Source organism: Pithys albifrons, chromosome 14 (assembly GCF_047495875.1).
Source record: "Pithys albifrons albifrons isolate INPA30051 chromosome 14, PitAlb_v1, whole genome shotgun sequence".
In the NCBI taxonomy this organism is placed as follows: domain Eukaryota; kingdom Metazoa; phylum Chordata; class Aves; order Passeriformes; family Thamnophilidae; genus Pithys; species Pithys albifrons.
The window spans coordinates 7,063,329-7,075,010 of NC_092471.1; the positions used below are offsets into that span (position 1 = coordinate 7,063,329).

General features: G+C 42.6%; 1 protein-coding gene across 6 annotated transcripts; it reads right to left on the reverse strand.

Annotated features, from left to right (window-relative positions):
- Positions 1-3,364: 3,364 nt before the first annotated feature.
- VGLL1 (vestigial like family member 1) lies at positions 3,365-11,225 on the reverse strand. Of its 6 annotated transcripts, none has more exons than XM_071569585.1 (6): positions 11,028-11,225; positions 8,397-8,460; positions 7,616-7,821; positions 6,597-7,013; positions 4,281-4,340; positions 3,365-3,637 (listed from the first exon to the last, which is right to left on the reverse strand). In XM_071569585.1, the coding sequence occupies exons 3-6, from the start codon at positions 7,800-7,802 to the stop codon at positions 3,597-3,599; spliced, it is 705 nt and encodes a 234-aa protein (XP_071425686.1). In that variant the 5' UTR covers positions 7,803-7,821; positions 8,397-8,460; positions 11,028-11,225; the 3' UTR covers positions 3,365-3,596. The 6 variants fall into 6 exon arrangements, with proteins under 6 accessions (XP_071425686.1, XP_071425685.1, XP_071425689.1 ...); XM_071569584.1 differs by having other exon boundaries at positions 6,597-7,016; XM_071569588.1 differs by having other exon boundaries at positions 6,597-6,711; positions 11,028-11,224.
- Between the last annotated feature and the right edge of the window lie 457 nt (positions 11,226-11,682).

Sequence of the window (11,682 nt, forward strand, 5' to 3'; positions counted from 1 at the left end):
CTTGCTCACCCGGGGTGGGACATATTAATTAACACCTGAACAAAAATGAAAGCAACAGCAGCTTCTGTTCCCTTCTCTGAAAGGGGTGAGTAGTCCTGCCTTATTTATTTATTTATGTATGTATGTATGTATGTATGTATGTATGTATGTGTATAATCTTTAGGTTTTTCTTTCATAGCAAAAGAATCTCTTGTTTGTCATTGCAGTCTGCGACTATTTTTAACACTACTAATGAGTGACTAAAGTGGGGTGGAGTAGCTAAGCCAGCTCGCTGCTCCCAGCCTCCCACAAGGTTTATCTGGCCATCAGAGGAGGAGCTGGAGCAAGGCCAGCCCCTGAGAGGAGGCAGAACAAGACGCCTGTAAAGTGTCTGTGCCCTGGGACACACATGGTGAAAAAACGCACATCACTTCCTGCAGCTGATTAAAGTGGCCCACAGACTCATCACAGGGCAGGCACGTCCTGCTTGAGTATTTCTCTGCAATAATCTCTGACCAGAGCCCACAGAGCATGTAGTTTACATCTCATCTTCCCATCAGAAAAAGATAAAAGAAACAAGTTATTCCTGGACTAGAGAACACCCAAATGAAGGCAAATAGTGGTTTCTCACAGGGCCAGTAAATTACTAGGAAATTGTAGAATCATTAAGGTTGAAAAGACCTCCAAGATCACCCAGTCCAACTATTAACCCAACATCACCACATTGATCGCTAAACTGCATCCCCAAGAGCCACATCCACATGCTTTTTGAGCACTTCCAGGGATGTAACACCCAGCCCCCGTCTGTCCTCCCGAGCGGTCTTTGCAGAGCTCGGCCGGCATTCAGGCAGTCGGGAGCTGTTGAAATGGATACATCCCACATCCCTTCTCCCATCACCACCCCGAGTGCTGCATTCAGGCGAGGGATCGAAAATAACCGTGGGAAGTACCAGATGGCAGCAGCTGAACGCAGCGTGCAGGCTGCCAAGTCCTTCCCAGCAAAGGAGCGCACGGACTGAATGGGAATGAAGACACGGCCACTGGAGCATGACGGCAGCACTGGGAACACAGCAACAGCCTGAGCTGAAAGACAAGAAACACCCCACTCTGGACAATGTTCTAGAGGAGCATATATGTCTGTCTAGTTTTTGAATATATATATTATATAAACGTATAAATAAAAGCCTACCTAATATAGGGAACAGCTGTGAAATGTTCAAATGCCTATTCATACTAAATCACCAAAGGCAAGTTGCACTGATGGGTTAACTCTATTTATTGCAGAAGAACAGTGAGGTGCCAACAAACCCCAGCGCGCTCTGGTGCACGTTCTGTGGTGGTGTGAGACACAACACGGGAGCAGCAGAGCCTCTGTCCCAGCCCTCCACCCCAGCATCATTCTGCAAACAGCCAGGGAAGAGAGCAAGCTCCCAGGCGTCCTTGGGCTTCTTGGGCATTTGTTCCCTTTTTCCAGGTCTGCCAGACATTGGGACAGCGAGGACAGGTATTGCCAGACCTTACAGCAATGGCTCACAGCAGCACCGTGTCACAGCACAATCAGTGATGCCTCCTGCCTTTGCAATAAGGGACGTGCACTTAAAAATAATGTGTTTTCCCCCCTCACACTGTCCAACCCCAGCTGGTTGATTCACTAGAAACACAGATTTATAAGTCACCTTGAATATTCCCAGCTGCGACATGCACAGGACCAAACTGTTCAATGAAGAACTACATTTTAAGAGCATTTAAATACACTGTTATGTCTTCTCACACCAGAGAGAAATTATTTAAGCATTTTCCTTTAGAAGGGATGGCAGAGGGAGAAAAAAATAACATTTCACTATTTTGAAGCAATAAGTTCACATGCCAGTAAGGCAGATGTATGAAGTGTGGCTTGGAAATCTTGGCTTCAGCCCATAGAGAAAGTCAGATTATATTACCATGTAGAAAATCAGGGAATTAAGTGATTTGGGATAACAAAAGAAAACTACTTGGAGTGGTATGAATAAAATAAAACCAAAAGAAAGGTAATTTTGTAGAAATATTAAAAAAGGTGATTTTTTCCCAGTGCTTATCTAAAGGTCAGGATGTTGGTCCACCTTTTATTAATTTAGTTAAAACTGTTCCTCTTGCATGTGATCTCAGGTTGGTCTAGAGCATGTATCTGCTACATCAAACTTGCAAGATACAAATTGAGATTTAAAAAAAATGTTTCTTTTTCAGTCACTTCCATAAACATCTAAAGTTGCTGAACTAAAATTATTTACAAAATTACACAAGGTGGTGTAACTGGAGCAGTGGCAGCAGAGATATCCAATACAACAGAATTACAAACACTTATGCCAGCTCAGGATCTGTCCTACAAAATCAAAAGTTCTAGGATCTTAAAGGTAAAATTTCCTTAAGCAACTGCAAAGAGCTGTCTGAAAAAGTAAATCATGCTCCTTTATATTAAATTAATGTATAGGTAATGGAGAAAGAAAAAAATCAACCCAAATATTTTGTTATCCTTAGGATTTGCAATAAAGGCTAAGCAGTGTCTCTGACTGCAAGGATCACACACACAACCCTAATCACCTGGGACATGAGGTTTTACTCAGCAGCTTCTGCAAATGTGTTTGCCAAGGGTGAGTGGTGAAGCAAGGAGGGATCTGCACATGTATTTCAGTCCTGAGGCACAGTTCAATCTGCCACTTCTGCACGGAGGAGCATCGAGACCCCTCTCTGTTCAGCTGCTCTGGGTCTTGGGGATGCAGCCACCACACAGGGTTTGACTTCTGCTTCTTCAGCTGGCCCGGTCCTTCATGCTCAGTAATTCAAAATTTAACCCCACAGAGTTATTTAGAAAAAGAACATTCTACACCTTCAGAGAGGCTGGGAAAATAGACCATTCCCACCTCCAGCTTTTTGCTCAATGGTATTTGAATTGCACCCAATAAGAATCCAGATTTCCTCCCAGAGCAAGTGTGAATTCACTGTCTTCTAGAAGATGATTATACATTATTGAGAGGGCAAACCAGAGCCTTCAGGCATAAGCATATTATAGAGATTCTGAAGAATATCCCTGTGAATTGCAAGTGTGGTTACACATTGCTGCACTTTCAAAACATAAATACGATAACATGCTTTGCTGACCTGTGGCTGTCTTGAAGTCTCTTGCCCATAACCTAAGAGTATTTTAAACCATATGGAGGTATCAAATCAAGCTAAGAAGCTGCAGCATTGAATTCATGTGAACTGAAACCCTGCACTTATCAGTTATCAACTGCATTGATAAGCATTGTGCCTCTTATCAAGAGAGGGCAAATGAATAAACACAGAAAGATTAAAAAGTCCTAAGAGTCCTTTCAAGAGGGCTACATGAAAAGCCTTAAGTAGACAATACTTCTCCACAACAAACATACTGTCAGGTTTAATACCACAGCTATAAGAAATTATTTACTGTATAGAAAAAGATGATTTTTTTCATTCCCCAAATAGCAAATAGTACATGTATTCTTCCAGATGACAGAAAAAGCACAGGGTAGCTGCAGTTCATTTCTTCTTGTTTCACAGTTGCAAATAATAGTTCACAGCAAGAACTTTCTCTTTCAGAACAAAGTAGAAACATCCAGTTGCTAAAAGTACAAATCTTGTCTTCTGTCATGAATCTGAATACCTGAAAGACACAGCAGCATCCAGAGAGTCAAACAGCACAGTCTGTGAAATCTCCTAAGATGTTGTGCAAACAAAATTGCACCTTTGGGTATGCTGCAAAAGAGCCCTTACCAGAATAACCAGAATGACCCATCCAAAGTATCCCCAAAACATTGCATGTCAAGGAACCAACATCAGGGTATGACCCAGTCTCAAGAGACTAATAAAAATATGGAAGCCTGAATGCTTTGGGAGTGATTTCTTAGCACAACTCTCCTAGCAGTGTGGTGTTTATTGGTGCAAAATGTAGCAGTGCCACCACATGGGGCCAACAGGGACCTCAACCTGAAGCCGGTGCTGGAGGTAAAAATCAAGGGGTGTTCTGTCTCTATGGGATCTGAAACTTGGACAGCCAGTGAAAAACAGGCATCATAAAGTGGCAGCCTGATGGTATAACCACAAAAACTAAAGTACATGGGGTTAAAAAATCATGTATCTCATTTTAACAGAATGTAATGTTTTTCTTCTTCTTTGTTAATGTAATTATGGGAGGTGGTGTGTCTATCTGGGGGGAAAACAAGCTCTTGAAGCACAGCCTGGAAGCAAACAAGGAATCATCTCTAATTCTGCACATATAAGCAAGGCTGCTGTCCTTCATTACTCACCTGCTGTGGCATGGCTTACACTGGGACTTTCTGAGCCTTGGTAAGAGCTTGCTTTTCTCTCTTAAAAAAAGAAAAATTAAAATACCAGGGATGAACAGAGATTTAACACAGAGCTAAAAGCAGACAGTTGTTTCTAAGAAACCTTGTGCTTTTGCAGCCCAGCCTATAGCACAGGTGCTGGAGAGCTCTGTGCTGTCTGGCACAGCAACATACACTTCCAAAAATATAAATATCAGCTGTTCTTAAACATGACACAGCACAAGGAGAAGTATTTTAATGGATAGAGCCAGGAAACAGGGACTTCCACAGCAGACTAAATGCACACATCCTAGGGATTTGCCAAAGACTCCCTCTGAACATGGACCAGCCAGTTCTTATCAATCTTTCTGGTTTGTATATACGTGTATGGTGTTACATGTGTGCTGTTAGGAGGCTCGCTGAATATTCAGGAAGACCCTGTAAACATCTTGAATGAAGAAGCTTTAATTGGCAATCGCTGGAGAATACTGAGTTGTTTAATTTCCTTTCCAGTTTTCCCCCACTCATTTTCTTTCTGAAATCTTTTGGGAAAAAAGATTTCCCAAATCTTTTCCCAATACTGCTGTTAACAGTGCTTCTCTGTTTTGACTCCAAGACTAGTTACATAAAATATCTCTTTATCTGGAGAAGTCATTTCCTGGGGTTCCCAAGCCTTTATAGGCTCGCAATGCCCCCTTGGGGGAAGTGGGCACCAACCATATTCTTAAATTAAATCCTAGAAGTCCAGACAGTATGTTTAAAGTAATTAGACTGTCATTTACTAGGAAAAAAGCCTAAGATGAGGACCTGTGCAACACATGCATAAAGCCTCAGCTCAATCTGTCTGTGTACCATGAGCAGAAAGGTTGTATTCCAGCTGAAGACAGAGGCACTCTCCCTTTTCCATGCACAGATACAGATAGGTATTAGACATTGGAGCAGGAATAAGTCAACAAAACACCTACAGCTGGGGTCCTCATGACAACATAGCTTTGGTGTATCCTGAAAAGAGGAACTGTGGATAAACTCTTGTTTGTACCTGCAGGCAGTCTTTAGCTCACATTCTGCCAAATTCCTGCTGAAGCAGTTTCGAAACTGGGTAACCAGTAGGTATTTCACAGCTGGTTATTTTTCAAAACCTAAGCCTCAGGATTGCCTCTTCACATGCCTGGTCTTTTTTATCCAGAAGTCCCAAGTAGGACATGCTGTATTTTTCCAGCAGACTCCCTAAACAATTTCACAACCCTTTTTCTTGGAGACCAGTGGAGCTGCCTGACTGGGGAACGCCCAGGAACAGCAATGTAGGCACAGGACACCAGGGCTCTGCCAGGAGGCTTGACCCCACAGAGCTTTCTCACAGAAATTACTCACAAGGGAACAATTTTATCCAACGGATGTAGATGCTGTGGGGACCTAAACTCCCAGGAAATGGATTTCAGTCATTGACCATCTTTTTGCAATGTGCTGGTAGCACCTAGAATTGGTATTTCTACTAATGGTTGGTAATAAATAAGCAACAATCATCACTTCTGTGTGAGTTGCGTTAACTCTGGGATATCTGCAGGGAGCAGTCACAGCCTTTGACAGGCAGGGCAGCAGTGCTTTATGGCAGGCAACAGTCAGACAGGAGACAAGGCAAGGCTGGCTCACCAGCCCCTGTACCCTCATCATTCCACAGAATCACAGAATCATTCTGAGTTGGAAGGGACCCACAAGGATCATCGAGTCAAACCTTCAAGTCAATGTCCCATACAGGGGATTGAACCCATGACCTTGGCATTATTACAACCAAGTATTAACCAACTGGGCTAATTTCAGCTACAGAGACTGTGAGGGAATAAAATCCCTGGCTGTGCTGGTAAGGGCTGCAGCTTCCCATTCTGTGTTCAGAACATCATTAACACCCTGCAGAGTGAGGCTGTCCAGGGATCTTTCCTGGCCAGCCCTTTCTTGTCCCAGTAAGGGAGCATCTGTTACACATCACATGTGCTATCTATGGGGCAGAGATCCTGACAGCTCTGTGAATAATGTTTATACTCACTTAAAATATCTCCCCAATGTAAGCTAGAAGGTAAAATACCATGCAAAAAGGCAATGCATATTTTTTGATTAAACCACACTACATGACTAATCAATCCCAATTGCCACAGTACACATCATGGTTATCTATTGAGAAAGGTTTCTGTGAGTTTGGCTGAAGTTGGCTCCAGTTTGAGAAGCTTAGGAACAGACTGTATTATTGTGTCTCTTTACACAAGATGCCATCAAAGAATAAAGTGATAGTAAGAATTTTCTTACCTCCCCCAGGAGCTGAACTTTGACTCATATTTTGTAACCTGGCAGGTCCAGTCATACAGGCAGAACTCGAGTGTTGCTTCATGGTACATTCTTGCATGGATGTGAGGCACCTTTCCTGTTGCAGAAGACCAAGAAGAGAACCGTATTTCCTGTCAGAGATGGGTTCATCTACCACATGCAGGTCGGGCAGGGCAGGATGATACACAGAACTGGTAACACTGGGAGTCCCAACCGAAGGGAAGGGCCATAAATCTGCAGGCTGAGTTGGATGACTCCGCAGAGCTGATGGCTGGTACTGGCCTGCCATACCAGCAGCAGAGAAATTCAGACCAGAATTTGACATGCTTGTTGCAGAAGATGATGGATACGGTTTGTAGCAATGTGATGAGAAATTCCACTGATGGGGAGACATGCTGTCTACTTAAAAAGAGAAAGAAAGCATCTGAAGTCTCATCAATTCCTACTTTCTTCTAAGGCAAATTCCAATAGACTTCTAAGGGAAGGCCACCAGATTGCATATTCACTTTTACAGAGATATATATTCACTTTAGTGCTGCTTATCTTAAAAATCAACCATAAATTCATTAAAAGCAGACTAAACCACCATCACAAATACTTTCAAATAAGTATTAAATGTATTTTCTTACAGGTCACTGGCTTGGACAGGTTTTTTAACAACTGTACACTTAAACACATACATTTCTGCAAAGATAACAACTTAAGTCATAATGCATTTAAAGCATCTGACAGTGATGGACATACTTGGCTGGAAAATAATGACTTAGTTCTGCCAACAGGCCCACAGAGAATTTGGGAATCGTCCCAGCAAACACAAGGATTTATCCAGGAGGTCTCAGATACATAATCCAGGGATTTACAGTATGATTTTCTTGCTTTCTGTTTGCACATAGTTCCAAATTTAAGCTCACTGGATCTTAAAGTAAAACCCAGTCACCCCCGTCCAACACCACACTCACTCATGGAAAGCTGCTCACCATTTTTCAGGACAACAGTCTCACCCTTGTGCTTTGTGCTCAGGTCTTGTGGGTTCTTGGCATTGCTGAGAGCTCTAGTAAAATGTTCATCTACCACACTGTTAATGTCCCCTTGGAAATAGGTAAACACAACACTCTGAGATCCCCATTCTGTTTTCACAGGTTCTTTGCTTTTACATGGCTTTGGAGAGAGCTTCCTTGTTTCTTCCATTTTCAATAACCGACAACCCCTGCAAAAAAAACACCAAAAAACCCCCAGCAATCAAAAAAAACCCAACCCAGAGAGATCAAGGAGATAACACTCAAAGTGCCCTGTCAGTGGTGAGCCCATATTCCTGCTCAAAATGGCAGGGCCAGAAGAACTCCTACTAGTAGCATTAGACTCTCTGTTTGGGTTTCTGCTTTTTCCATTCACTTTTTCTTTATTGATTTCTTTATTATATACTTCAAATATGGAATACTTGGGCAAAATGGGCACATTTGTCTACCAGCTGTCATTTCTCTGGCTCTATAAGCCTGAGCTTAGAACCTACTGCTGTGTAAATGTGGCCTCAGGAAAGAATAGTGCTGGAATAACCAAAGCACTTAAAAAATAATTCAGAGGTGGAATTATCCCTGACTGAAGTTCAAGGTGAATGTACCAAAATGCTTTGTCCAATTCTGGGTTTTGTATTGCTCAAAAAACATACCGACAGAGGGCAAAAAACCCAACCCAACCCAAACCAAACCAAGAGGAACAAAACAACCCCCCACCACTCATTACAGCTGAAAATTATAATTTTAGATAAGGTAAAGTTTGAAGTACCTTGATAACTGTCAGCACAGATGTCCACAACGAAAAGACTTCTTAGACTAACTTGTTGCCTCACCTGTTAGAAAAAGACACTCAGATTAAATTATTGGAAATTCAAATCATGGCAAATTCAAGAGAAAAAAGAAAACAAACAAACCCCAAACCCAAACAAATAACCCTTTTTGTTTGAAAGAACTTACCTCTGAACATGGTGGGTCTGCCAGTTGCTTAAAACTTTGGTAGCAAGACTGCTAAAATACACACTGTGGGTCGACCCATAGTTACAGATTTAAGGCAGGAACTACGCTAAAATATTTTGCAGGAAGCCAACAGAAGACTATAAGACTCCTTTTTGTTCCCTTAAAAAAATCTGTGCTGCCAGATATGGTAAGAGTACGACAAGGAATGTCACTGCTTGCCCTGGAGAAGCATCATTTTCATGCATTTGTGCAGTTTCTGGCTGCAGGGGAACAAGATCCCCAACCAGAGCTCACATGTCCTGCTGTAATCCAAGTCATATTTAGCAATGTTCAGGCTACAGATGCAATGAGAAGTGTCTGCTGTTTCTATTCAATTTTCCAGACTCATTGTCAGCTCACGACACTGCATAGCATAATCGATTTACCTTGGTGGCAAAAAGAAGGCTGTTATTTTTCAGACTGGGCAAACCTTTGGCCAATAGCCAGTTGTACCACGCAAAACCTAATGAATCATTTGATTTATGTTTCCATCCAACTAACCCTGCAATATGCAGCATTGCTTAACCTGTTCCAATGCATTTATCTGATTTCTTTCCTAGTCATAAACCTCCCCATCCCCAGAAGCTTCCCAATAAACATTGCACTCAAGTATCAAAGGATACTCTGAAGTGCCTGTGAAGGCTGCCTTCAAATGGTCTCTCAGAATTTCTTACACATGAAAAGACTGCTCATGCTGCAAAACCAAGTATACAGGCATGAAGAAATATGAGGATTAAATTTATCAAACCATAATCTATCCCTATTTTAATGATTAATCCTTCACCTACAAACTTCTTGTCCATGTTTATCACTTGCTACTATGTCTAGTTTGGTTGTTACCTTTATCTCCTTCCCCAATGTGCTCTGTTCAATTCTCTCTGCTTTACAGTCTCTTGCTCAGCCAGCCCTAATCCCCTGCCATCAGCTGCCAACTCATGTTCAAACTCAGGAGTTCCTCAGTCCTTAGGATTTCAATTGCTTTGCCCCAGCTCCAGCCTCCTGTCCATCCAAACAGAGCGGTGGGGACAGGACACATTCAGGTTGGTCACCAGCCAGGAAATGCAAGGGCATACTTTTAACAGTCATCTGATTCAAAAGAATCTTTCACAATTTTAAAACTGACCCAACTTTCCTTTCCCAGACCTGGAAAACTTACACCAAAATAACTCCCTCCTGATTTAGAGGCACCTTCCCAAAGGGAGCAGGAACTACCACAACGCAGCAAAATAACTGGAAGAACTCCAAGCACAGGAAGAGACACTATTTTTTTCCCAATCTTGTTTTAGAAAGCAACCCACTGCTTAGGTTAAGGAACTTTCTGGTTGCTCAGTTGGAGGTCAACATTTGCCATTAAAAATTCCAACCAAAGCAGTGAAAGCTTTGCAAAGACATCAGCAATCACATGGCCTGAGAAAGGACATCAGGCCATCCCAACACCAAGCAGCAAACCAGCTCTTCCTACACTGCTCCAACACTACACATCAACATACAATTTAGAAAGCATTCGCTCTGGCCCAGAGGTTCACTTTTCCTGTTCCTCACTCAGTGCAAGCCATTGTGTCTTTGTACCACTTTATTAACATGCCTAAGTGGCTCCTGATGTTAATTCTGAGCTCCTTAAGCACTGTTTATTGGCCTGCAGGAGCTTGTGTGAATTGTGACCACAATGCTGGAAAAATAATACATTTTAAAGAACAAAGGTCACCTGTCTTTTTGTTGTTGTTACTGTTTTTGTTTTTCTTTTGTTTGTTTGAAAACCTCTTGTTCTTTCTAACAAGTACCTATAAGAAGGCTGGATGTAACCCAGGTTACCTCTCAGTCCTCTCAGTGATCATATGCACATGAGCAATTTAATGTCCCAGGAGACAGGACCTAAATTTGGAGCACTGTCTTCATTACCTGAACTTCCTATTCTTCCATTTTCCAGCAGGAAGTTTGCAAAAGAAGGCAGAATTTCTTCCAACTTATGTCTGCCATAAACTGCTGTCAAAGTAGAGCAGAAGTGGAGCTCAGGATGAAACGGACTCAGCTCACCTCACACTGCTACCTGAATGGATTGCTTATGGCAGAATAGTGCAAGTAATTGCCCAAGTTATTTGTCCTTCAGGTGGACAAGGACTCGCGGTCAACAAGGGCTTAAGAGCGGTGGTTGCTGACGGCTCATCACAAGTGATAATACTTTACTACGTTTTTCACATTCCCCACCCTTGCCAGCAGTACTGATTCCCCATCACTGGAGCATCAGACAGGAAACTCTCCGCTTTAAAAACATACTAAGAAAAGTTCCACTTCCCAAGTATTAAGCAACAATTTAACAAGCAGGCAATTCTCTTTCACCCAGAGATAAGGGAGCATCTGAGAAAGTCAGTGAACGTGGGTTGGAATTCTCCCTGAATTCTCCTACCTTAGCTCTCTGTCAGGAGCGGTGTCACAGCGGCGACTTTTCCCGGCTGCGGGACGGTCATGGTGTGTCCGGCAGTGCGGGATCCCTCCCGGGGCCCGGCAGGCTCTGTGTGCTCCGCAGCGACTGTAGCGGGAGACAAGCCACGTTCATGAACTCCCGACACACTTTTTAGCCTCCAGCTGCGCCGGAGCAAGGCGTTTCCTTCAGCCTATCTGCGAAGAATGCGTGAAATGCACTCCAACAAGTCAACCAGGTTAGGAGGTTTCAGGAATGAGGAAAATACGATTGTAAGTAGGTTTGGCTTTTTTTTTTAATGACAATGTGTACACAATAAAGACGACAGTGTGGACTTTGGAAGAGTTTAGAGCAGGATGATAAACAACTTATGGCAGAGAACCAAACTTGGCCAGGATGATAAAGGTTCTTCCCATGCCAGGTGAGAATATATTCAGTGGGCAACACCTACAAGAAGGAAAAGAGGACCTGTCTCTAACCCAGATAAACTTGGTAACTAATTTTCTCTCTCTTCTTTTCTAGATCTGTTTAAATGACTGCAGAAATCTTCAGAAAATAAAAGTACCATTCTTGTTCTTCAAGGGCTATAGCAGGAAATGGAGTTTGGTGGGTTTTTTGTAGCAAGTTTACCAAAATTACC

Coding starts and splice junctions, on each gene's coding strand:
- VGLL1 (XM_071569582.1), bottom strand. CDS start 7,802: ATGGAAGAAACAAGGAAGCTCTCTCCAAAGCCATGTAAAAGCAAAGAA. Junction 7,017..7,591: donor GACTGTTGTCCTGAAAAATG/GTGAGCAGCTTT, acceptor TCTCTTTTTAAG/TAGACAGCATGTCTCCCCAT. Junction 4,341..6,596: donor AAGTTCAGCTCCTGGGGGAG/GTAAGAAAATTC, acceptor TCTTTTTTTAAG/AGAGAAAAGCAAGCTCTTAC.